The sequence below is a fragment of the Canis lupus genome, chromosome 1 (genome assembly GCF_003254725.2).
Source record: "Canis lupus dingo isolate Sandy chromosome 1, ASM325472v2, whole genome shotgun sequence".
Classification (NCBI taxonomy): domain Eukaryota; kingdom Metazoa; phylum Chordata; class Mammalia; order Carnivora; family Canidae; genus Canis; species Canis lupus.
Genome location: NC_064243.1, coordinates 37,534,926 through 37,562,272, shown reverse-complemented (window position 1 = coordinate 37,562,272; position 27,347 = coordinate 37,534,926). Strand labels below are relative to the sequence as shown.

The 27,347-nt window shown below is 36.9% G+C and overlaps 1 protein-coding gene across 7 annotated transcripts in view; it reads right to left on the bottom strand.

The window, feature by feature from the left end:
- The window catches only part of GRM1 (glutamate metabotropic receptor 1), a 394,410-nt gene that overhangs the window by 26,177 nt on the left and 340,886 nt on the right, over window positions 1-27,347 (bottom strand). For all 7 annotated transcript variants that reach the window (XM_025422500.3, XM_049113507.1, XM_025422504.3 and 4 more), the window contains 2 exons: window positions 21,355-21,481; window positions 9,880-10,810 (listed from right to left, as the gene is read on the bottom strand). In XM_025422500.3, the coding sequence (XP_025278285.1) occupies window positions 9,880-10,810; window positions 21,355-21,481 (1,058 nt within the window). The remainder of the gene's footprint in view (window positions 1-9,879; window positions 10,811-21,354; window positions 21,482-27,347) is intronic.

The following is a 27,347-nucleotide window of genomic DNA, read 5'->3' as shown; positions in this document are numbered from 1 at the left end:
AGATCCATCCCTTCTGCTTCCTCACTGCCTCTGCTGCCCCATGGTCATAAATCCTTCTATTTTACTTTGATCATGTATGGGTTTTTTTTGTTGTTGTTGTTAACATTTTTCCACTCCCTATCCCATACCCACCTAAGCCAAGTAACATAAGCAGTGCAAAACTGAAGGTGATATTAATTCCCCCAGTGTTTGAGAGAATTTACTAGGAGCAATGTAACTATGTATTTTTATAGCTGGAAAATCAAGGAAGGGAAAATATTTCTTACTGATTTCTTTTAAGCGGTTGTTTTTTAATATATTTAGCAGAATCGCTAAGGATTTGGCTTAATTTTGTTAGCAGTGGACTCATTTATCTTGAAGAAAATCTGCATAGAGGGTATTGTTAAATTGCCTTAAATTATAGGAGGTTTTCCTTTACCCTTTTGAAACAAAATCACAGTCATGTAATTTTCTTCTTCTATTAACCAATGTTAATAATAAGTAATACTATATTGTTGGCCTGTGATTTTAATTCATTCAGAAAACAGCGTTCTAATGATCTATTTTCCTTTAACAAAACAAAGCACCTTGCCCTGTCCCCCCCCCCCCCCCCCCCACTTCGTTTATCTTGAAGCAACTGAGAAGCATTTTATAGCCAGGATTCTTTATAAAGGTAGCAAAGACAGGTTGTTGTTGTTGTTGTTAATTTGTTTGGTTCTATACTGCATACCTTTATAAAAATGTTGTGTCAGAGTTATGACATTTCTTTCCGCTCCATTGGCATACCCACTAGAATTTGGAATAATCACTCACATTTTGTATGGATAGGTGATTGTCCTTTACCTCCTTAAACTGAGATAGACACATGAGCCAGGCTTAGCCAATCAGTTTCTGTGTTTTGTAGATCTATGGGGTAAAGAGAACAGAAGCAGTCTCTTTGGGTAGCTGATCTATAAAAACATGTAAACTCAAGAGCACTGGGATGCTTGTCCTTGGACTGACCATGAAGGCCCATGACATGGAGAGAGCAGATCTATGAAGAGAAGATGAAGGCAGGCAGGGAGGAGAGAGCAGGTGACCCTGAGACCTTTCTCAGGAGCTCAATTGCCCATGTGACCCAGAAGCATTTCAAATCTTGTTACCAAGGGATACCTGAAAGTATTCCTTCTATTCTTTCTGCTAAATAGCCCACCCCCTTTTCCTTAGACTAACTTAAGTTGGCTCCTATAACTTGCAGCCAGAGAGTTCTAATTAAGGAGAGCCTAAGGCTCTGTTCTCATGATCTGAAGCTTACAAATCCACTGGTACTTTCTTATGTTCTTCATTTTGCAAGCTGTTAATGTTTTTGTTCTTGAACTAGCTTTACAAACACGTTGCTCACATGGTCTGCTTCCCTTTAGAGTAGGTAACACTTTATACTGGACACTACAGATGGAATGCAAATGACCTCATCTTTCTTTAGCTATGGCCAAGCACGGACAGGTTGCCAAGCCATGTCAAACAGGGTGTCTTTCCCCACACACATTTCACACTAAGTATCACTTGCATGTCTCCACTTTTAGCAGATACATGCTCTTCCATTCTTTTTTTTTTTCTATAAAGACTTTATTTATTTACTAATGAGAGACAGAGAGAGAGAGAGAGAGAGAGAGAGAGGCAGAGACACAGGCAGAGGGAGAAGCAGGCTCCATGCAGGGAGTCCAACGTGGGACTCGATCCCTGGTCTCCAGGGTCATGCCCTGGGCCAAAGGCAGGCGCCAAACTGCTGAGCCACCCGGGCTGCCCGTGCTCTTCCATTCTATACAGCATAGATATTGTGAACTAATGATAACGATGATGCATTCTATCAGAACTCTCTTTACATGATGATGTAATGCAGAGTTTTGTTGCTAGTATATAGACTCCCATACATTGTCCTATTTTCATAATTTCAGTGTCACTAGCTAACAGCTATTGAAAATTAACTATGTGCTAGGCACTGTACTACACTCTTTACATACATTTTCCCATTTATTTTATGCAAATGAAAAATAAATATGTTTAGGCTAGCTTAAGTTGGCTTCTGTAACTTGCAGCTCAAGAGTTCTAATTAGTGAGTCTATAGGCTCTGTTTTCATGATCTGAGAACATCCATGGTCAGGTTCAGGCTGCAGGACTCCAGTGGGTCTCCAACAGTTTCTTTCATTTAATAGGTGACTGTTACATAGAGTTGGGTGTATACTTAATAAACTTCTGACTCTAAAGTTAGTCACCTACTTGAATCACCACACTATACCATTTCCTATCATTCCCACTCACCCGATTTTATTGCCATGGTATGTAATACCAATAACCATGAACTTCTTGAGGGCAGTCTTATTCATTTTATTATATGCATGAATAAATGTATACATTATTGAGGTTACAGACCTAAACACAGTGATGATTTTATCCAAAAAACCCGCAATGATTTTAGTCCCATCTCTTTCTCTTATAAAAATGGCTTGAGGTTGTCAAGTCTTAGTTTCTTTGCACAGTTGTGTCATATGGACCTTTCTTGAGCCATTATGGATATTCATGTAAAATATTCTGGGATCAGGGGCCCCTGGGTGGTGCAGCTGATTAAGCATCTAATTTCTGGTTACACCTCAGGTTATGATTTCAGGATCATGAGATGGAGCCCTGGGTCGGGCTCCCTACTTCAGCACAGTCTGCTAAAGTTTCTCTCTCTCTACCTCTGCCCTTCACTACTTTTTCTCTTTAAAATAAATAAATAAATAATAAATAAATAAATAAATAAATAAATACATAAATTTATTTTCCTTCCCCACACATAAGCCCATGACCTCTGCAGCTGGTCCCTCACAGCAGCAACTTCTCCACATATGACAGATATGCCAACTTCTCTATTTTCATTCTAAATTACGGCTAATGTGCTTCCAGGTGACAAAATGTTACATCTTTCAGGAAGTGAAGGCATTTTGGCTTGGTTTTTCAGGGGGCATAAGTTTTTATCCCAAATAAAATGGCCTCATGTTGGCACACTCAGGCACTATGACTGGCTGTCAGGGAGAGATCTGAGGGTTTCTAGTTCTTTTAATCACATCTGAATAAAGGTAACTGCTTTAGCCCCAACTCAGTCTGTCTCTGGATCTACAATGCAACTTCTACTTATTAGCCATGAATCCTTTATATCTGCCAATAGTTCCAGGAAAACACATGTTACTTTCCAGACTTTCCTTCATACGTCACTTCTGAAATCCTACACTCAATATTTGTAAGTCCAGAGGTCTGTTAAAAATCAAGGGCTGTATTTGGGGATTTTAATAAAAATTCCTATAAATACCCAGCCTAATTTTTTCATCTTTTTTTTTTTTTTTTTTTTTTTTTTTTAATGTCAAGCAACACACATGTAGCTAAGTGAGAACCAGTACCGAACATAACCAACTCAACTCAGTCCTTCGGAGTTGATGCTTCAGTGGTCACAGAGTTGTCAATAGATGATAAACTATATTGTAATGGCACAGGTCTGGGTCAGGTGGCTCAGCATAAACCACATGTTCTCTCTGTTATATTTTTAATTTTTCTTTCTCTGTTAGCCCCTTTCTTAGATATAAACCAGCTTAAATTTCTCTTCTCTTATGTCACTCCTCCCTCCTTAAATACTATCTAGAATTTTAAGTTCCTTTAATGCCAAACTTATTGTAAAAGAAATTCTACCCACATCACACACTGAAGCCACTCAAGGATAACCACAAAGTGTCCATCCTTGGGGAACCCAAGGATCCCAAGCTCAATCTTCTTGAAATAGTCTGTTATACACTGAATGGTTGTTCTAACACCTAGTGTGATGTCATTAGGAGGTGGAGCCTTTGAGAGGTAATTAGGGTTACATGAAGTCCGGAGAGGGGGGCTTTCATCTCCGATAAGTGCTCTTACAAGAAGCAAGACCAAATAGTTCTCTCTCCCCCCTTTCCCTTCTCATTCTCTCTTCCCCCATGCTTGCACAAAGAAGAAGTTATGTGAGTACACAGTTAGAAGGCAGCCATCTGCAACCCAAGAGGAGAGATCTCACCAGAAATCAACCATGCTGGCATTCTGATCTTGGAATTCTGGCCTCCAGAACTGTGAGAAAATAAATGTCTGTTGTTTAAGCACCCAGTCTGTGGGATTTTACTATGGCAACCTGAGCTGACTAAGACACAGTCTCCTCCTTGGTTTCCAGGATACTGCAGTCCTCCTGTTCCCCCCATTCTCTTTGATTCCCTTGTGTTTATTGCCTTCAGGTTTTCCTTATTTATCTTTTCTCTCAAGTGCAAGTGTTCCCTAATGTTCTTCCTCCTACTTTCTTCTTTTCTTATGTCATAACCACTTTTTTGGCCACTTTAAACATTCTGACAATTAAGCCTCAAATCTAGAGCTCTGGCTCAGACCTTTCTTTTGAGCTCCTGTCTTAAATTTCTAAGTAACTTATGGCTGCCTCTATTTGGATGCCTTTACTGCATCTTAATTGGTAAATCTGAAATCACACTCATCAACATCTCACCAGTTCTACCTGTATTCCACCTTTATGGTCACTCTATTTTTCCAGTCGCACCGGCTTAAATCATGAGAGTTGTATTCTAGTTTTTATTTCTTCCTTCCTCTCTGCAAACAATTCAACTCTAATGAATCAAGCTCAGAAAACTTTTTCATATTCATACATGGGGTTTGACTTTCACTCCACTGCTCTATTTTAAAACTCTTATTTTTTAAACTGCCACTTGAATTACTGTAGCACTCTATTAACTAGTCTTTCGATAGTCAATCTTTTCCCACAAAGCATACACATGAACATAAAACTTCACAAAAATCTTTAATGTACCTTGCAGTTTATATAAAATATATGTAAGCTTCTTCTCAGAACACTGATCATTATCTATAATCTGTCCTCTTTCTGCATTATAAATTTGCCCACCATTATACCTTTCCATGTATTTCATTCATATCAGATTCCATGGTATGGTCAGAAAATGCATTCACATTTCTAAAGTTTCATTTACATGACATGTGAAATGGTCTCATCAGAGCAGTTTCTCTTGTTGAAAACATCCTTTCAGGTCAAGTTCAAATGTTACTTTTATTAAGAAATTTTGTCCTATCCTTCCGCAGATACTGCTCCTAGCTGGACATAATCTCTTTCCTTCCTGACACTCAGAATGTTATATTGTGGTATTATGGCACCTATTCCAGTATATTTAGTTATATTTTGTCTTCCTTACTGTATCATAAGATTACAGTCAGTGCCTGCTTCTTTTACCTGTCTTTATCCTGAATATTACCTAGCACCACATCAAGTTACCTATGTGCTTTTGCTTTTAAGCTTACTGTTGAAATAATGATTGATTGCATACATGAATGAGCAAACAGTAGATCCTCCATAAATGCTACTATCAAGTAGTAAAATTCCTCCACTTAGATAAGTACTTAGATAAAATCTTCTGATATTTACTCTAAAAGCAATGGGATAATTATAATACTTTCATTTTTAAAACAATACCTTTAAAGCCATTTATTGTATGATTACAGGAAAAAAATTTCAAAATGACAGATTTTCTCATTTACAAGCTTATTAGAGTAGTGACTGAGTTCTTCCTATGAAACAAAACATGTTATTTCTATTGATTGTGATATCTGTTGACTCTCTATCATATTTCCTTTCAAAATCAAAGGAGGAAAGAAAAGTTTAAAGGCATACCCAGGGCATAATCATGAATGTTGCAGGCTTAGTGACCTCTACTTGTGGACAAAAAATGTTTCTAGCAGACCAAGAGGAAAATTTCCTTAGAGCATCATTCCATCTAGTATTTTTTTTTTAAGATTTATTTATTTATTCATGAGAGACACAGACTGAGAGAGAGAGAGGCAGAGACATGGGCAGAGGGAGAAGCAGGCTCCATGCTGGAGCCTGATGTGGGACTCAATCCTGGATCCTGGGATCATGACCTGAGTCGAAGGCAGGCGCCCAACCGCTGAGCCACCCAGGCGTCCTTCCATCTAGTATTTCATTTAGCTTTTGCACTCAATAGAAACACACATTCAAATGCCTAAGAAACAATTGCAAGAACACAATAATACCCTATTTATTTAGGAACTGACACTTTTTAAAAATATTTTATTCATTTATCTGAAATAGAGTACAAGTGGGGTGGTGGGTGGGTGGAATAACAGGGGAGGGGTGAAGAATCTCAAGCAGACTCCAGGTTGAGGACAAGCAGGGGCAGGGCTCGATCTCAGGGCCTTGAGATCATGACTTGAGCTGAAACCAAGGGTTGGTGGCCTTAACTTACCAAGCCACCCAGGCTCCCCTAGGAATCTGGGTTTTAAAATTACTTCCTTGCATTAATCTAATGCTTTTTTGTGCTTCTAATAGTTTTTAGTTTTACATGCAAAAGGCCATAGGGGTGAAGTGTCACATTTCAGTTCCATGTGCATTATATTGGCACTCATTGAGGTTATTTATCCAGAAAATAATTAGAAATGTTAGTTTGACATTTAGTCACTAATATACCCATTTTTTAAAAGAAGTATATCATTTACATAATATTTTAATTTTCCAGTTACATAGTATTAACTCATTTTTTTTAAAGGTAAGTTGTAAGGGCAGCCTGGGTGGCTCAGCAGTTTAGCACCGCCTCCCACCCAGGGTGTGATCCTAGAGACCAGGGATCCAGTCTCAAGTTGGGCTCCCTGCATGGAGGCTGCTTCTCCCTCTGCCTTTGTCTCTGCCTCTCTCTCTCTCTCTCTCTCTGTGTGTGTGTGTGTCTCTCATGAATAAATAAATAATCTTTAAAAAAAAAGGAAGTTATAAGTAATTTGAATCTAAATACTTATTTAATTATAAATGTCTAGGAATTTTTATATTTCTTCTATTGCCAAGAAAGAGAATTTTACCACTATCTTTATATTAGGTTAAGTCTAAATATTTTCCAATCAGAATATATTAAGTTACTTCAGCTAAAGAAGTTAGAGATGTCAAAGGCAATTACACTATTCAACCGATTTTCTAGGGCAAGATTATGTTTAATTGGACATCTAACGGTAAGTAACCCAAAAACCCAATTTATTGATTAGAATCCTCCTAAACTACATTTCAGAAAATGTAAAGCAAGTACCCAGACCTTTGGTTGTTATCAGATGGTTAGCTGTGAATTAAATTAAAAAACTGCAGAAAACTTTGCAAAAACAGACCTACGATGTCATCCCTCCCAAGTATCTCAGAAACAGCCTCTTACAAGGATGAAGTCGGACTTGCAACTCCTCAGAATAATACTCAAACAGATCAGTTGGAAGCTCTTCATTACAGCAGCTGTTCTGTGTTTATAGCTACATATGCAGACTGCCGAACACCCTCAGTGCACCATAAATGTAGGAATTACACATCCAGAATGGTAATAAACTCATTGGGTGATGTGCTCTCCAGAGTTTTCAGCCCCTTTGCTCCAGTTGGCAAAACTCTGCTAGATTTTAGATGCTGTAGAAAAATATTAGATTGTTGTGGTTTTTGTAAGTTTGGAGACAAACCAGAAACCCATAAAACATGAATAAAAAAGGTAAAAACATAGGCACTGAGATTATTATTATTTTAAAATTACAGTCTCTTAGAGTTATAAGAGAATCTTCAGAATAGATGAGAAAAATAAGTAAATAAATAGCTGTGTTCCATAGAAATTTGGCCTCAAATACTCTCTGTGCATCAGCTCAGCTGTGTGATACACCTTGCAGAAGCTACAGATTGTACTAAGAAAGCTGCATATTATTAATTAGAAGTATATTTCCTACCATATCATTCTGAGAGTGTTAACAAATTATAGCTAATAGATAGGCAATTTATTGATTAAACAGCACTTCCTAAAAAACCAATCCAATTTAGAACAAGCTGATTTTTCTCCTAAAAGCAGGATCCAAAATAAAATTGATTTCTAAACTCATAGTGAAAGGAATATTCTCAGCTTATAAGGAAAGAAGTTCCAGCTACAAGAAGATGATCAGAATATACACCAATGCTTGTCCATCAGTCACTGCTTTTGGACATGAGCTAATGTAGTTCTATGTACAAGTGTACATATAAGCATTGGGAAAGCGCTCGTAAATGCATATCCCTGGATGCCAACACAAGATATCTGGATCACACAGGTTTCTCCTTTCATTAATGGTTAAAACTGCTTTCAGAAATGACTATGACCAAAAATCACATGAAAGTTTCTGAAGAACCATAATAAGGCATAAAAATCAGAAACATGGATGTGCATAATGGTAGATAGTAGAATGGAACCCTCACAAAGCCATATGACATGCAACCAAGGAAATCTCTTAGCTGTCTACAAACATTCCAGCTTAAGGAGTTTTATCCTTTCTCATTGTGTTTCTTCTCACCCTGTCCCTCTTAATGAAAATTGTTATGATGCCATTTTACATCTGGACTCCGTGGCTATGGTCTATTATTTTTTTCTCATTTCATGGCACTGTTCATTTGCTTTCATGCTTACTGATGAATCCCTGCCAGGGGGCTGCTCCTGATGGGATGCTGGCTAGCATGAAAAGCCTGGCAAGGGAAAAAATGACTATGCAACTTTTACAATTAGTATCTTATTTAGAACTTGAAATTGATACATCAATGAGTAAGCATTCATTATGATCTTAATCCTTAACACTGAAAAAAATATTACTTGAAATAATAACAATTCCATGGATCTAAAAAATATGTTTTCCCATAGACTCCTTCATCTGATCCTCAAACCAGTCATAAGATTTCTGTAAAAGATGCCCATGGTACTGCTAGGCAAGTAAAGATACAAAACACAGAGGCTTAAGGCATGTACATTTTTTGACATATGGTAAGATGGGAAATTTCCTGCCAGTTAAGACCTAGGCAAAGAATATCTAACTAAATAGAATTACACTTACAAGTCACATAATTTCACAGTGGCTGAGCTTCCTCACTTATAAAATGGGGAAAATAACACCTATTCCCCTTGTCTTGCTGGCTTGTTTGGGAGTAGGGTGGGAGAACAGTTATAAAACAATGTATATGTTATAGTTATTTGTACTAAAATTCTTCACTTTTAAAGGATTGTTTCAGGAAGAAAAATTAACACTGCTAATGGGAAAAAGTGAGGAATTTTTGAATGGTTCAATTACCTAAGGAGCTTCCAGCATTTGTGTCAGTGTGGACTTTTCACCTTTAACTACTTTCCTATTTCTTTTGGTGCTTTATGGCTTGGAAACCATTCTGACTGTGGCCTTGCAGTAGAGGTAGCACAATTCAGGTGTGGCATTATGGAACACCTTTATTATACTAATTACATTACTTTATTACATTATGCTCAATAAATAAGAGGGGTATGGTAGGACAATTGCTTAAGGGAACTTATTTCAGGACAGATTTGCTGCTAGTTGCACTCAGATTTTGAAATAGTCAAATTTCCCCAGGTGCTTAATTTCCTTCCTTCCAACCCAGATTAGTAATGATGAGCCTCCAAAGTCATAAAAATAACTCAGAAGCTTTATTCAATCATAGTCAAAACTAGAAATTAGAACTAGGGTCTGCATCTCAAACCCAGACCTCAGAGATGTGTTGATGTTCCATAAAGGTGAGGACACATGTGAAAGGAAAAAATTTGTAGAAAAGAAGCTGAAGATTCTAGGTAAGCATAAGGATATGCACAGCTGGTTGTTGCTTCAGACTCCTTGCTTTTTCAAAGGAATGAAAACAAAGAAGACCTTTAGTATTCCTACGGTAAGAAAATGTCAAATTTGGAATAAAGGAGAAAACATTAAGAAAGGAAATGAAAACCATTGGGGAAATGGAAGAACATGGTTTAGTCCACTAGAAGAAAGGAGAAAAGAGAGGGGGAGGTAAAGCTGGGTCAGATAACTCACTTGGCATTCCCTGTCCCTGGTTTCTTTCTTCGGAAAATGTTGAGGAAAGTGTTGGAGCGGCAGGGCAGCTTGCCATCGCCAACATGCATGCGGACTACATCAGAGGTGGTGAAGGCACTGCGGACATTCCTCTCGGGCTTGGCAATAATGATGTACATCTTGGGAGTGAACATGCACCCCAGGGCCACCGTTACACTGAGGCTCACTGCAAAGCAGGTGGTGATGATCTTGTAGTTGCTCCCAAAGTAAATGGGCACAAAAGCCAGCCAGATGATGCAGGTGGTGTACATGGTGAAGGCAATATATTTGGCCTCATTGAAGTTGGCGGGCACGTTGCGGGTCTTGAAGGCATAATAGGTACAGCTCATGATGAGGAGTCCATTGTAGCCCAGAGGGGCCACCACACCCAGGTTGCTGGTATTGCAAATAAGGTAGACTTCCTTGATACTTGGGTAGGACAGAATGGGCATGGGGGGCTCCATGATGATCAAGGTTACCACCAAGGTCAGCTGCACACTAATCAGAATTGAGGCGATGATCACCTGGGCCCAGGCACTCATGAACCTGGGCTTCCGGGTGCAGATCTTCTTTTTGCTGCCAGCTAAGATGCGTGCAATTCGGTTGGTTTTGGTCACTAAAGCAGAGTAGCACATGGCAGAGGAGAGGCCAACCAGAAGGCGCTGGAGGTAGCAGGATGTGGTGGTAGGTTTAGCAATGAGAGTAAAAGGGCATACATAACCAAGGAAGATGCCAGCTAAGATAATATAGCAGAGCTCCCGACTGGAGGATTTAACCACTGGTGTGTCCCGGTACAGCACAAAGATGAGGGTAACAAACAAGGTGACAAGTATGCCCAAGCAGGAAAAGGCGATGGCTATGATGGATTCTATGTTGCTCCACTCAAGATAGCGCACAGGAATAGGTTCACAGCCTGTAATGAGAAAAATGGTTTTAATTTTTTAAAAAATTTTTCATTTCAAGTAGACTCCATACCCATCATGAAGCCAAATGTGGGGCTTGAACTCACGACCCTAAGGTCAAGACCTGAGAGGAGATCAAGATTCAGATGCTTAACCGATGGAGCCATTTAGGTGCCCCAAGAAAAACAGTTTTAAAATCCAAGATTTCTGCTGATCAATAACAACATTGCTTACTAGTTACCAGAGGCATAGCTATGTTCATATCTCCCACATTTTGTGTTATTTTATTTTTTAAATGCCTTATTATTATACTAATAAATATACACTATTGTCTTGTCTGGACAATTGTGTTCCCAAACCTGATCTCATCACAACACTAATGTGACACGTTTGAGCCTATAAAAATAATCTTTTCTCCTAACACCAGCTTTATAAATGGATGCCACTCTGTGGGTGGAACTTCGTTCTACACTTTCAAAAAAAGAAAAAGAAGGAAGCTAAACTGTGTTTCCAGGGAAGGTTAAATGGTGATAATGTAATAGAATAAGTTAGTCAGAAATAAACTAACAAAATTTTCATTTCACTTAGCTAATGTCCAGAATAAGTCCAGTTCATAGACAGGTACTATTTTGGCCAGGAGAGTATTTTAAATGTAAATTTTATTTGAATTATTTAGAAGAATCTGCATTCTCCCATTTATTATATATTACTCACTTTGTCTCACCCCTTGAGTTATGTAGGATCCATTTGTGGCATCTAAGGGTGTTTGTATTATCAGCTTCTACTAGATATATCAGGGAAGGATGAAATCTCCTGTCACGCATTTCTTGAAGGGAGGGATGTTCCTAAATACCTGGCTTATCTTTTCCCTTAGATGGAGAATAAAGTCTGTTTTGTATTTCACGTAGAGAGAGAGATTCGTCAGCTCCCAGAGACAACCCCTCCACAGAACTTTGAGTGTGGTTTGCACCAGTATTTTCCAAATTGTGAGAATAAAAGTAGTCCATAACTTTGAGAAAAGACTCACTTTTCTACAGCCATGGAAACAGGAACCACAAAAACCCATTTTATTCCTGTTCAGTCAACAACAGCTCCCCTCAATGAACATGATTTCTGCAAGCCAGTCAGTAAGCGTCAACCCTTCTAATAATCACCCAAGTAGGAACAAACTCCATGCAATAAATGAGTGCCAGCCATTCACAAGCACATAGTCTTGACGGATCATAGTGGCCCCTCTCTGTTGTGTGTCAGGGGTTTATCTATGTCAAGTTTCAACTTCTTCCTGGGAGAACTTCTGCTTCCTCTAAAAAGTCAGATTTTAATCCCTAAATCTCCTCATTTCCTTGATAAAGTTTAGAAAAATAATTAGATAGATAATTTAGAATAACAAGAACTATTAAAGGGGACTTTTGATAGAACATATTTAATGAACTAAAATATTTAAGAAGGGCTGTAAACAAATAAGGGGATAAAATACTGCATAGTCAATACTCAGCTTTTTAATTTTTTAAAAAGATTTTATTTATTTATTCATAAGTAAAGAGAGACACAGAGAGAGAGAGAGGCAGAGACACAGACAGAGGAAGAAGCAAGCTCCATACAGGGAGCCTGACTGGGACTGGATCCTAGGTCTCCAGGATCACACCCTGGGCTGAAGGCGGCGCTGAAACGCTGAGCCACCCGTGCTGCCCTACTCAGCTTTTTAAATTGGCATACTGAGCTTGCTAAATAAAACTCAAATTCCAGTGTAGTCTTTGTCAAGGCTTTTGCAACTTTCTGAAAGCTAGCCCTCTTTTCATTCCTTTGTCTATGAAACTTTACCTGGTTTTGCAAATGAGTTAGCATGTCCTTAGAATTTTCATTAGAAAAGAATATCACATTTTATATTTCTAAAACACAACTCATATCTATGGAAGTTGAATTAAAACCCTGGTCTAGAGCCAAATTAAGAGCTATAATTAATGATTTTTCCTAAACTTCAGGGATATAGGCAGAATATTTTCTGTAGAATTAAGGATTCATATTAGATACTTATTGTCCTACACTATGGATATGGACCAATTAATTCAATTAATTGTTAACCTCATGGAGGAAAATGTTTAAAAGCAGCAGATTAGAGCTGATTTAAATAACCTAGTGGTGTAAAGTTTAAAAAAAGAAATAATAAATGCATTTCATAAGGCAATTTTGAAAGTTTTTCTTTCAACAAAGATGCAAACTTATAAATTAAATAAAAATAAAAGAAAGACTTGGGCAGCCTGGGTGGCTCAGCGGTTTAGCGCTGCCTTCAGCCCAGACCTGATCCTGGAGACCTGGGATCGAGTCCCACATTGAGCTCCCTGCATGAAGCCTGCTTCTCCCGCTGCCTGTGTTTCTGCCTCTCTCTCTCTCTCTCTCTGTCTCTCATGAATAAATAAATAAAATCTTTTTTAAAAAGTAAAAAAATAAAAGACAGACTTTATGACATCTTCAAACAATTCAAACCCAACACCTGACAAGAAAGACTATATCTTCTTTTTTTGTAAATGGGCTCAGACCTGAATTAGGGGAATCAAACAGAAGCAAATATTAAAATGTAAAATTACTAACTTAAAAATATCCAATATGTAACTAGACATTTCCAAGTAGACTTAGAAAGTAAACAAGCTAGAAGTCATTATATTGGATCTTTAGGTAAAACAACTAAAAGAGCCTCTATCCCCTATGATTTGGGAACCTGTAGATAAGGAAACCTATAGATACTTCAAATAGAAGTGTCATTTAAAGAACCAATGTTCCCCATCAGCTAAAATTCAGAAGGACTACTACTTAGTCTGTTCAATGACTTAACTCCATGGCAAACACTGTTGCCCCAAAACTTCTTGTCCTTCCTCTGAACTCCTAAGGCAAGCAATACCTCTTTCTTATTAATATAGGTGTCTTTATGTCTTCCAGTAATCTTACTATCAATAGAACATCAGATAAATTGGTTTAATAAAACTATAGAAATGGTGAAATGTTTAACAATCTTATGCCTTAACCCACAAATGGTATTTTGAAATTATTATTAGAAGGATACATTATCCTCTGTGACACAAACCCCACAATTTTAATAGGCAGGATTTACTTCTAGACAAAAGGTATTATGGTTCCCTACAGATGATCAAATTATAGCTGCCCTAGTCATGAAAATGCCTATACTAAGTATACTTTTTAAAATTATCTAAGGAATGCCTACTAGCCCCAGAATCTTTAAGGATAAAAGACTTCACAGAAATAGGAAGATGGATTGGAACAGAGCACATAAATTTACAGATTATTATATGTACCGAGATTATCACAAATCTTTCTTTTTTTGTGTAAATATGAAAGTGATACACCATAATCTCGATGCACTAACTCAACAGCATAGCACATATCAAAGACCATTTCTCATTGTGATAGGCTCACAATAAAAAAAAAGTACTGTAAAAGTTAAAGTTATAGATACTATAAAAATACTTAGAAATATAATGGAAATATTTTAGAGATTATCACGCTAAGCAGAGTGCTCTGACTAAAAATCCCAACAAAAGGGTCTCATATAAAACAAATAATTTATGATAGTAACACATCCAAGAAGAAGTTCAAGTATTCAATTACAGATATATAGAATATGGCCAGAAACCAAGTTCTTAAAAGAAATTTCAGAAATTCCATGATTGTGTTGTAAGATTCATGAAGATAATATCTGACAAAACCAGAATGGTTATCTGATAGTAGCAGATAAAATATATACCAGGCATTGGATAAAATCCTGATGGAACATATGAAAGAATTCATTTCAGTAGGGACAAATTGGCCACAAAATTAAACACTATTGGGGAAACACTTCCAGGATAGCAGATGTGGCCAGTTCATGCTTCATTTCTAATTAAATTAATTGGGACAAATTGTAAAGGTGGAGGCATTAACTGAAACAATTGCAAAAGAATCTTTGAGTTACTCCAAAGGGATTGTATACAGTTTTCTCCCTCAATGGTTTATGAATATGTACTAGTTTAAACAGTTTATTCTGCAGATGGTTTGGAGCATTCTGTTGAAAAGCCACAATACTTACAAAGGCTAAAATATGATTAGATTTCATAATCTTAGCACATTACAACTGACCAATCTAGTGATATGGGAACATTTTCATTGGGACACTTATTCATGGATTTAAATTATGCAAGGCTGTCTTCATTCCCAACCCTCTGGACAAATGAAAAAGAACCTTAATATTGTTGAAGATTATACCCTTTAGTGATTTTAAACTGAGTTTCTGCAGAGAGCTTCCAGAAGCTGAACACCCATGGATGTTGACTGTTAACTGAAGAAGCTTATAGCAAGCTGATGACTACACAATGGTCTTCTGTGTGAGATAATCTGAAGAAGATTCTTGCATATACCATATTTCCCTTTGTATACCCTTTCTTATTAATACTTCTTTACTGATTTAAAACTATATAATTCTGTGTTTGTCTTTAGTGTTCTCCTTACTAGTAATAAGTATTTGCCTTAACCTATGTTTTACTAGACAATCATTAACTCAATAATTTAATTATATCAATCCATTGTTAGGTATATTACACTAACTTTAATAATGATACTTTTTGTATATGCAAAGATTCCAATAGGTTCAGGTATTTGAAAGGACTCTGAAGATTCACAGAACATACTGACATAATGTTTTTACTTAAAGGCGAAATATATAATATAGTAGGAGAAAGACAGTGCAGGTAAACACCAAGGGGCAAAGAGATATCCAGGTGCAAGCTCTCTAAGATCCTTATTCTCACAAGGGCACACTTCATCGTTGAATTGAGAGCTCAAGGCAGACATTCCCGGTGAAGTCTTTTTATGACCTTCAAGTCATATGGTGAAGTCAGCCTATCTGATATGCCAACTGAAATCCATGAGTCAACAAATTAGTTTTGGTTGTCACCTAGTAGAGTTTCAAACTTTAAACTGCATACCATAGATATCAGTCCCCTTAATGTAGCCAAGAGTCAAAGACAGGTACTCAGGCATCTCCATAGACCATCAGAGCCGTCCAAGCCTAGCTATAAATTAAGCCTATTCTACACAGTGTACTCTACACAAATGATGAAAAATATGCTTCTAGTTAGAAGGAGACATAAGTATTCTGTGCTGTAGCAGTAACATTATGTCAAAAAAAAAAAAAAACCCAAAACAATATACTTACAACTCTACTGTGATTGCTTTATTTCTTGTGAAGATCCTAGATTCTTTTCCTCACGAGGGAACCAGACTTTTCAATGACAATCCAGGACCACCCAAAACAAAGTCACCTGAGGACAGGGACTGATCATTTATATTTTGAATCAGGTTTGTTTTCTCCTTCTTTTTCTTCTCTTCTTTCCTTTCCTTCTTTTCTTTTCTTTTCTTTTTTTTTTTAGATATTCTAAAATTGAGAAGCATTAGCTTTGATTCCTTGAGAGAATTAACTATAATCCATAATGCCTATATATGTAATATAACATGTAATGTATTGTTTGTCCTGTGTTGAGGTTTAAAGAGAAGACTTGTCTACTTCCTAGATGTGTTTGGGTATCCCAAGCCTGGAAGGAGTGGAAGTTACCATCAACCAGTGGTGAAGACTGTCCTGGCCCTACTTGACCCCCACCACTCCAAAGCAGAAGCCTTTCTGTGAGTTGTACATACTGTATCTAAAGCCTCCCAAACTCAGGAACCTGGCAGTATCTTGATTACAGTTTTCCCAGAGAATCCAGAGCTATCAGACAAGTCCATTTCCTTCAAACGAAGTTGAAGGAGAGGTACTCCTAATTTTTTAAACAAATATTGGTTCACTTGTAAGATCCAAATGCATTGGAAGAAGCTACAATTTAATACTGGATTTCTCTCCAATTAGGTTAAGACAAATTTAATATGAATCAAGAGATAAAGTCCACAGTTATTCTACCCTAAAGGTCTTGGGACATTTAAGAGCATTTACAATAATATTTCATAATTAATAAAGCAACATCAAAATGCTTTCCTTAATGCTATTACATTAGTGTCAATTATCTAAAAGAAGAAATGATGTTTCATAGTCAGTGTTCAACTCAAATGTTCCCTTTCCTGTGAAGGTTTTTCTTTTCATAGGGAAAAATAATTGTTTTTTTTTTTTCTCTCTGTGATTGTATGACATTTTGTAAACACTCCTCTTGTAGGACTTAAAATTGATGATTACATGTCTAGTTTCATAGGAAACTCCATCCCAGGAGCTTCTCTAACGCTCCAGTTTCTCTAAAAAATTCTTGGCACAAAGTAGATGGTAGTATACAATATAAAGTTAAGTAAATGAGTAGGTAGTGTAAGAAGTCATAGCAACTGTTGGGATGGAGAAAAATAGTAAAAATTAATTAATTTCCACAACTTAATATTCTCTATTTTTAATGGTAAAATTTAGTGTAGTCTGGCTTTCTGAGGAATCCTCTTATCTTATTTGACTTTTAAAAGTAGTAGCATCAGATTACATATAATTGGTTTGTGAATTGTTAAATACTGTCAAGTTTTATGTCGTGGCATAAGAGATCCCTGTTTATGCATCATAAGAAATAAAGTGTGAAATTTAAATGCTGAATTAAAGTGTACATTTTTCCCAAGAAGAAAATATGAGAAACTTATTAACAGCTTCAGAAAGAGCTTCCTCTAAGTGAGATACCATTTTTTCTTTATAGCCAACAAGCAATATATTGTAATGACAACAAAAATACATTTATAAATGTGTTTTATTCATTAATATTAGAGTCTTTGGAGCATATATGGAAAGTAGCTATCTCATAAAGTGATTTTAATGCATATTAACAAACTTTAGCTTCAGTAAAAAAACACCTAAAGAAGAATGATTTCTCATTTTAACTAAAATTCAGTAAAAAAAAAAAAAAAAAAAAATCTACCCATGGAAACAAAACACCTACTTAAAGGCTATGCATTTAGTCCTCTGAGTATTTCTACTGGTTTTTGGTATTCTCTGCCTGTGGGTTTTCTCTTTTCACAACTATTGCTACCATGGCAACAACTGACAACATATTGCCATGTAGTGCACACTTGCTCTGAGCCTGACATGGCATCAAATAAGTGGTAAATGAGACCTCATTGTCCATTCATGTATCAGACTGAAATGAATCTAGAAATGATAGGTGTTATTAAGACTAAGTATACACTAATATCAGAAATGTGTATTTCAAAATACCTTAAACATAAGTTTTGCAAAATAATTAAATATATGATCTAAAAGTAGCCCCTTGCCTGTTGCTATTTGAAAAGGGCAGTCTGAATTGTTGTTTGGCTCAACTCATTTGAACACTAATGTGACTTTTATTTTTTATTTTTTATTTTTTTAATTTTTATTTATTTATGATAGTCAGAGAGAGAGAGAGAGGCGCAGAGACACAGGCAGAGGGAGAAGCAGGCTCCATGCACCGGGAGCCCGACGTGGGATTCGATCCCGGGTCTCCAGGATCAGCCCTGGGCCAAAGGCAGGCGCCAAACCGCTGCGCCACCCAGGGATCCCTAATGTGACTTTTACACATGTGATATATAATAGATTAAATATTTCAGAAAGGCAATCACATTAAATATCCATGTATAAGTCAAGGATGATATTTTTTATGTTTTACTAAATCAAAGAGCATTAAATCAATGGTGATCCTCATTTGGCAGTGGGTAAAAAAATAAAGCCACAATGGAAGATCTCTAGGGAATAAAATATATGACTTTGAGTTCCATTATTATAACGTATTAGATATTTTGAAAAAATTTTCTGTATTTTAATGTCTTATTTTTTTAAAGATTTTATTCATTTATTCATGGAACACACAGAGAGAGAGAGAGAGGCACAGACACAAGCAGAGGGAGAAGCAGACTCCATGCATGGAGCCTGATGGAACTCAATCCCAGGGCCCTAGGATCAGGCCCTGGGCTGAAGGCGGCGCTAAACTGCTGAGCCACCCGGGCTGCCCTAATGTTTTAAAATAGGTGTTATACTGTATGTTAGTAAATTGAACACCAATAAAAAATAAATTAAAAAAAAAATAAAATAGGATAGATGTTCTTACCAGGTATGAGATAAGCCCCAATCAAAGTGAAAATGGAGCAGTAGGAAAAGTTTGGGGAAGCTTCAAAAAAACGTAGACAAGAGAAAAATTCTTACACCTCAAAGCCAGGACTTCTGACTTCTAAAATCAACCTGAGAAAGGCCAGCTTTGTCTTTCAGCCTCTTCCCAGTTAGCTGTAGTTCTCAGTCAAATAGCAGAGGGGACTGACTAGCAAGTCAATCCTCTACTTGAGATAAAAAGGCCCAGCAGGAAGCACACACTATGCAGGAAAATAAAGACATGAACAGAAGCACAGCATGAGTGGGAGACAAGCCTTGTTGTCCAAAAGTGGTTGGAAAAGCTTTTCCAAGCCAGTCCTTTGCATGCAACCATGAGATAAATTAGACCCAGGGATAAAAACCCTGGCTTCTCAGATCAACCCTGGCTTCTCTATCAACCAAACACACTGACCGGGATGAACTTAGGTGACTCCCTTCTTCTTTCCTATTTCTCTCAATAAAGCATTTATTAGACAGCTGCTATGTTCAAGGCACTCAACTCTGAGCCACAGAATAATGTTTCTCACAGGATGGGACAGAAACAAGGTGTCTCAGAATTTGCTGGGTCCCATCTCAGAACTAGTGAATGGGAATCTCTCCAGGTGGGTAATTCCTGGGTAATTTTTAGGCATATTAAGGATGAAAACCAGTTTTCTGAGACAGAATGAAAATATGAGTGAGATATAGTTTGTATCTTTAAATGTTTTCTAATCTAACTTTCTTTTCTTTAAAAAAGGTCTTTGTACTAAATAATTTCTAGAAGCTTTCTGACACTCATTTTAGATTAACTTTTTCTAACAAGATTCCCATTTTACAAGGTACTTTCACTGAATAAGTAAAATTTTCATTATGTGACCTGGTTCTACTTTACTCAGCCATTTTTGATATGTTCTGAATAAGCTACACAATTTCTTAGTTGCTATTCTTATTTGGAAACAGGTGAAAAAGTAAAAAAACAATCAGAAATGTTACCCTTCCAGATGGATTTTCAACAATACCTAGAAGGCAGAAGATCAGGAGTCAGTGAATTAGACTCTGCTTCTAACTCTTTGCATGACCGTGGGCCCACAAGTGCACCTCTTTGGGCCTTAACTTTCCCTTTCTAAAAGGGGGGATGAGATTCCTCAAATGACAAAGTCTCTGTACTCAAATGATGGTTTCTATGGCTCTATTTCTCTTAAAATTCATAAAAAATATTTGTGGAACTCCTCTCATGTGTGAGATCATACCAGGATCCATGGAAAACAAAGTTCATATATTTGAACATTGTACTTATAAAATTTACAAACTCATACAATCCATCCATATGATTCTTATTGATTTTACTAATACATCATCCCTTGCATTCATGTATTCCTCTCCAATCCTGCTACAGCTACCCTAGTCTACGCCCTCTGAAATGACTTACTTGAACCAATGCAATAGTTCCGAGTTTCTTTTTTTCATCCAGTCTCACTACACTCCTCATAGGGTTACTAGGAGCATCTGAGACACAGATATTATGATGTTATTTGCTACTATAACTCCTTCAGTGGTTCTCCTGAGCTTAAAGCCATAGATAGTCCAAATCCTTAGGGAAAGATCATGCAGAAGCTTGTTACTATCCACCACCAGTCTCATTTCTGGTCTCTGCTAGGTCCTTGTTTCTACCAACCAACCCCATATACTTATTTTGTGATTTTTTTCCCAAATGTGTTACATGCTTTCATTTTTTCCATCTTCTACTTTTTCTCTGGAATTTCTTTCATCTCCTTAGCTGCCTAACAAACTTCACATACTTTATAAATAGCTCTATTATATTAATAACAGTTTTATATCATTTTTACATGTTTCTTTCCTGATAATCAGTTTTAAGCAAAATAAAGTAATAAAGCAAGATAAATTTAGCGCAAACAATACTACCTCACACACAGATGTTCAAGAAATGTTTGCAAATATAAATGTAGATGACTAGAAGTATCTTCAAATAAAAATTAAAAATGAAAAACAGAAGGCGGGCAGCCCAGGTGGCTCAGCGGTTTAGCTCCGCCTTCAGCCCAGGGTGTGATCCTGGGCCCTCGGGATCAAGTCTCATGTCGGGCTCCCTGCATGGAGCCTGCTTCTCCCTCTGCCTGTGTCTCTGCCTCTCTCTCTATGTCTCTCATGAATAAATAAATAAAATCTTAAAAAAAAAAAAGAAAAAAACAGAAAGCAACTAGTATACTAGAATATCCCTTTAATATACTTTTATTTAGATTTAAAAATGAACTTCCCTTTCAATATGAATCATGGAAAATTTATGAGAGATTCTGTGTGCTCTTTGACATAAGCATTAAAAAGTGTACACTATAGATAAACATCCAAAAACACATGAGCTGCTCACTCATACTTTAAACAATGGGCATATTGAGAAGGCCCATAGTCTGGGACGAAGGTCTAAAGTGAAGTGGCTCCTACCTGTTAGATCTGCACTCGGCCACCACCCCAAGTCACAGGCTTTGCAGGTGAACTCATCTTGCACATATTCATTCTCTTTGCAGGCCGTGCAAATCCAGCAGCAACTCACTTCTCCTTTCCGGATGACCTGTAACATAAAGGTAGTTCATATGCCTTTAAAGATGGTCTCTGCAGAAAGTCTTCTATTTCAGGTATGGACTTTTTCTCATACTAGAAAAAAGAATAATTCTTCAGAACATCCTATATGCTGAAGAACCACCTAGGTTCTCCACATGTACATAACATGCATCTGAATATACCTGATTATCTTAGAGTTCAGATGTGAATTTCAGTTTATTCTATGCCGAGTTTGGAGGCTTGTCAAAAATAATGCCTTTTATAAAGGGAATTGATGACATTATCTTTTTCAGAGTTAAAAAAAGAGAAATAGTTGAATTTTACTATTTATATTCATTTGTATTATTCTCAGAAAAATAAAAATAAATTTTTCTTCTCTGAAAGAGCAAAGTTTAACCACAAAAGTTCTTATGTAATAAAACCTTATTAATTCAAAAATCTGAGGAATTATGGAACTTTATAATTATGCAAGTCTGAGCAACTTTATAGACATAAAAACAGAATGATGGGTAAGAAAGTCACCCCTATTACTGGCCTTGTGACTTGCTCTAGAGAGCTTAACTAGAGATTACATAAATTGTTGGAAGAAAAATTACTAGTCCCAAATTACTGAAGAATCGTTTATTATTTGAGTAGTTTAAACTTTCTCCCATTTTCAATCTGTTTGGTAAGCAAATTTCACTTGACACAGTAGCAAAGAAAGTCAAAACACATTGCATTCAAAGTGACTTTCTTATAAGTAGCACATTTTTGGTCCTTCTTTCATCTCCAGTCTGAGAACTTCTGTCTTTTATTGAAGTGCTTCATACATTTACATTTAATACAATCATTGGTGTGGCTGGAAATGAAAATTTTGACCAGATGCTGGACATTGTGTGCATGTAGGTATACTGTGCTGGATGTTTTTCCTTGAAGAAGTATTGGCCTTTTTTTCTGGTGGGCAGCTAAACTACTTGTGACTCAGTTTGAGCAGTTTTTAATCTTTTAGGACAAGTCTAGAAGAGTCTCTAGGAATAATTAAGCCTTATTAAGGTGTGACCACCTGGGGTTTCTACTTAATTCTTTGTGTATTCTTTGTGTATTCAACAAGGTATCTCCACTCTGGCTTGTGGAAAATGAAGCAATTCCTGGATCTGTGTAAACTCTGGGATTCCAGCTCCCCGGGAATTTTTTTTTCACCCGGACTTTTTGATTGTTTTTTAAAGATATTTATTTATTTATTTAATTATTTATTTAATTATTTATTTATTCATTTATTCATTCATTCATTCATTCATTCATAGACACAGAGAGAGAGGCAGAGACACACACAGAAGGAGAAGCAGGCTCCATGCAGGGAGCCCGATGTGGGACTCGATCCCGGGTCTCCTGGATCACACCCCAGGCGGTGCCAAACCGCGACGCCACCGGGGCTGCCCTTCACCCAGACTTTGAATTCTGCGCTACTCATGTGCAGATTGGTGTTCAGTCAAATGCTCAAGAGAATCCGTACTGCCAACTTCTGGGACTTTTTTTCTGAATAGTTTTCCTCTCCCTTACACAACACTACAAATTCTCTCTGCCTTGGCCTTCCTAAACTTTGATTTCTGTCTTCTTGAATTAGCAAAATCACCAAGCTCTGTGTTCTCCTTTATCGAACAAGGAAATTGCCTCCAGGCAGAAAGCCTGAGTAATTTTTAGGGTTTGCCTTGTTTGCCTTTACTTCCCTGCAATCAAGGTCATACACCATTTTCCAATGTCTGAACATAGTTATTTCACATATTATTTCAAGTTTTCTAGTTGTTTACATCAAAAGGCAGCCTAGGCTCTGTTACTATTTAATGGCTACAAGCAGAAATTCTTCCCTAATAAATTAAATATTAAATACATTAAACTTTACTAAATGTGTTCATATGCAAAATCAGACATTATAAGCTGTAAATATTGCTATACCTTAAAAGTCATATAAACTCTAGCCTTTGTGAAAATAAAACTATAATCTCACAGAGAAGGCCAAAATTTATATCCCTATCTCAGAATTACATATAAAGTATCAAATGATAGTATATTTTCAGAAAACGTAAAAGGTTTTCTTTTTCTTCTTTTACTTTCAGATAACTTTAGAAAGTAGAAACAGACTAAGTCTTAAAAAAAAAACAAAAACTCCCTCCAACGTCAAAATAAGCACGGAAAATTTATATTCCAAATAATTTTTAAATGATATGAGAAAAATTGAGTAAATGAGTACTGCTTTCTTATTTTAACTGGTATAAAAGTACCATAAAAGCCATCACAAAATACTGTATATTCCTTTAGTCAACTTTGTCTTTTTCTCTTACAATAAAATTAATGCTACTAATTCAACAAATTCAAAAGGTGGTAATGCTAAACAAATTTATTTATGCAGAATGAATAGTGAAGGTAGAGCCTGTGAGTAACTGGCACTTGGAAAGTATTTAAAATTATATTTTAAATGACTGAATAAATGAATAGCTTATCCCTTTAATAAATAATGAAAAAGGAGATGCCTAGAGTTATATTTTATGACTCCTTCTTTATTCTGCCACTAAGTCCTGTACTTTTGGCATACAATGTCTGTAATATCTTATTTGTCTTTTTTTTTTTTTTAAGAGAGGGTGTGGAGGTGCAGAGCAGGAGAGAGAGAGAGAGAGAGAGAGAGAGACTCTTACGCAGGCTACATGTCCAGCATGGAGCCCAAAGGGGAGCTCAATCCCACAACCCTGAGATCATGATCTGAACCAAAATCAAGAGTAAGGTACTAAACTGACCGAGCTACACAAGTGCCCCTGATTTGTCTTTTCCATTGCTCAGTCACCCTTCTAGGCTGAAATTTTATCAATTTACACTTGAATTCTGGTCCATGTCTCTTAATCATACAACATGCTCTAATTCCTTCTTGCTCCAGAGTAATTTGCACAGAGCTGCCAGGATCACCTAAATAGCTCATGGGCTCCTCAAGAAAAGGGACCAAGCTGACTTTCATTGTTTTCAGATCATAGTCATCAAAGTACAGATATGTACAAAAACATACAGTAAGTGGTCAATGGATGCGTATTGAATGAATCATTTTTAAAAATACAATTAGGCCACTCAAAGAAGTTTAGTGCCTCTTCACCCCAATACCTTTGCAATGTATACTCTTTAGTCAGGCATTCACTTAGTCCCCGGTCTTGTTTCTGCACCTAACTTTATCTGTTATTAATTTCTTACATAAGTCTGCCAAATGAGGACAGAGCTTCTGTGCCAGCCCCTCACTGTGTCTTCATTAATGTCCACGTAACTGTTTGTTTGTTTACTTTGTTTGTTTTGGAAGGAGGTTTCAAGTACAACAGAGACATCATCAAATTTGTGTTTCATTTGACTTGCTTTCTACAAGGAGTATTTTGACTACTATGGAGAATAGAGTTGTAAAGAAAAAGAGAGAAAGAAAGAATGTGTGTGTGTGCATGTGTGCATGCATGCACATGTGCACGTTTATATGTGTGTTTTAATCCATGGCTCTCACATGGAGCCATACAGTAAACAAATAAATTTGTTTTAATAAAATAATGAATATTACCTTCCATTCAGAAGGTCTTTTCTCCATCGGTCCATCTGTGTCACTACTTTCAAGGGCAGATACATTACAAGCTCCAGACAGTATTTCTGAAGCAGTAAATCCTTTCAAACATTGCCTAACTTACAATTCTCTAGTAGCTGAAATACAGTTGGTATTTTATTATCACAAGTTAGATTTTGTCCTCTAATTTTTTCATATCCATATAATAGATATGTTTCATTCAGATACAGTTCTTTTTAATTCTAATTTATGCCCAAATCTCCCCAATAGCATGACTATTATTATTTTTAAATTTTCTGCATTTTTATGAGTCATGCTTACTGACTTTTTTTTTGCACATATAATGGCTTCTCCTGATTCATGGTCAGTCTTTGTCCAGAAGCACATGATCCTCCTGACATATTATCAGATGGTCAATAGAAGCCTAACACTTCATCACAGCGCCTACATCATTCATCTCACTTCATCATATCACATAGGCATTTTATCAACTCACATCATCACAAGAAGAAAGGCAAGTACAGTATAAGAAGATATTTTGAAAGAGAGAGACGCTATATTCACAAACCTTTGATTACAGCATATTGTAATTATTATATGTCATTATTAGTTACTGTTGTTAATCTCTTACTGTGCCTAATTTATAAATTAAAGCTTATCATAGGTATGTAGATCTAGGAAAAAAAGATAGTATATATCAGGTTTGGTACTATCTGTGGTTTCAGGCATTCACGAGGAGGAGGGTGTCTTGGAACATCCCCCAAATAAGAGGGGACTACTATAGTTTATTCAGTAACTGAGTATTTTTTCACTTTTGTTACAAGCAAACACTTTTTCTGATAGCTTTGAGCTGCAATAACAGTTTTGATATTTTACTGAAACTGCCCTTGAAGGACCAAGACTTACTAAGGGCCTAAGTCTGCTTTGACTCTTTATGTCCTGTGTACACAGTCCTCTTTATTGTTACTGAGACTAAGTGACCTGCTGGTACATACAATGCCATGATTCAATTACATACACCCTGTAGGAGTCTTAAAGTATTTATGCAAGAAAATCAAGTGTTCATTTTGTGACTAAGTCTCTAAAGTAACCTAAAATGGATTTTTTTAAATTAAGGTTTTATTTAGAAAAAGAATGAGGGGTGACTGGGTGGCTCAGTGGTTAAGTGTCTGAGTATTGATTTCAGCTCAGGTCATGATCTCAGATCATTAGGTAGAGCCCCATGTCAGGTTGCAGGCTCCCTGGAGAGTCTTCTTGAGGTTCTCTCCCTCTGCCTCTCCTTCCGTCTTTCCCCCAATATGCGAGTGTGCTCTCTCTCATATAAATAAATATATCTTTAAAAAGAAAGAAAGAAAGAAAGAAAGAAAGAAAGAAAGAAAGAAAGAAAGAAAGAAAACAAATAGTATCAAGAGAATATAATGAAGGATAGGTAACTGTGACTCAGAGGAAACAGAAAATTTTCTTCAGAAGAGAAATGCCTGAAAGATTAAAGAGAATGAAGAAATGAGTCTACTCTAATTATGATGTAGGAGAATCAGCTGCATGAGAGAAGAGCTAGCCCTGCCCTCCTCTGTCCCCACAAAGAGAGTTGGGGCAACAATCAACTTGAATATGGATGTTCTTCTCCCACTGCACTGAGTTCCTTGAAGGAAGGGGCCCTGTTTAAGTTTCCTTTACATTCTGCCTGCTAGTGAAGTGGAGCAGCTGAAGGAACTCTATTTTAGAAAAGCTCCACCTCTGCTGTTTTTCTACTAGTCCCCGTTTACTTACGTTCTGTATTTTGCCTCTAAATAAGCCAAAAGGGGAAATAAAAAAGTTAATCATTCTTTGAATTTTGTCCTAGGCCCCAAACAACTGATAACACTAAAAAAAAGCCAGATCCCAAACATGTTCCAGGAGATTAGCTTCAAACAAACTTTGGTTGATACTGGCATCAGTACCCCTAGTTTCAGTAACTTATGGAATAACACCTATTGTTCACCTGACGCTCACCTTTGATTGGACCTACCCTGGATTCCTGAAGAAATGTGTATCCTAGACCCTTTTCTAATGTAAACCCCTAGCCTCAAACAATAACAAGACTCATTCTCCTTTCCTTTCCGAGTCCCAGACACTCTGTCTGCTATTCTCTGTCATTCACACTATTCAATAAACTCTTATTCCCTTTCTGCAGTCCCTGGATTTTTTTTTTTTTCATGTTTGATTTCTATACTACACGAAGCCAAGGGCTCTTGGCTGGTCTTGTGGGACCCTCACCTGGGTTCTTGGACCCAGCCTGCCTACATCACTAGCATGGCTCTTTGCACACATTAATTAT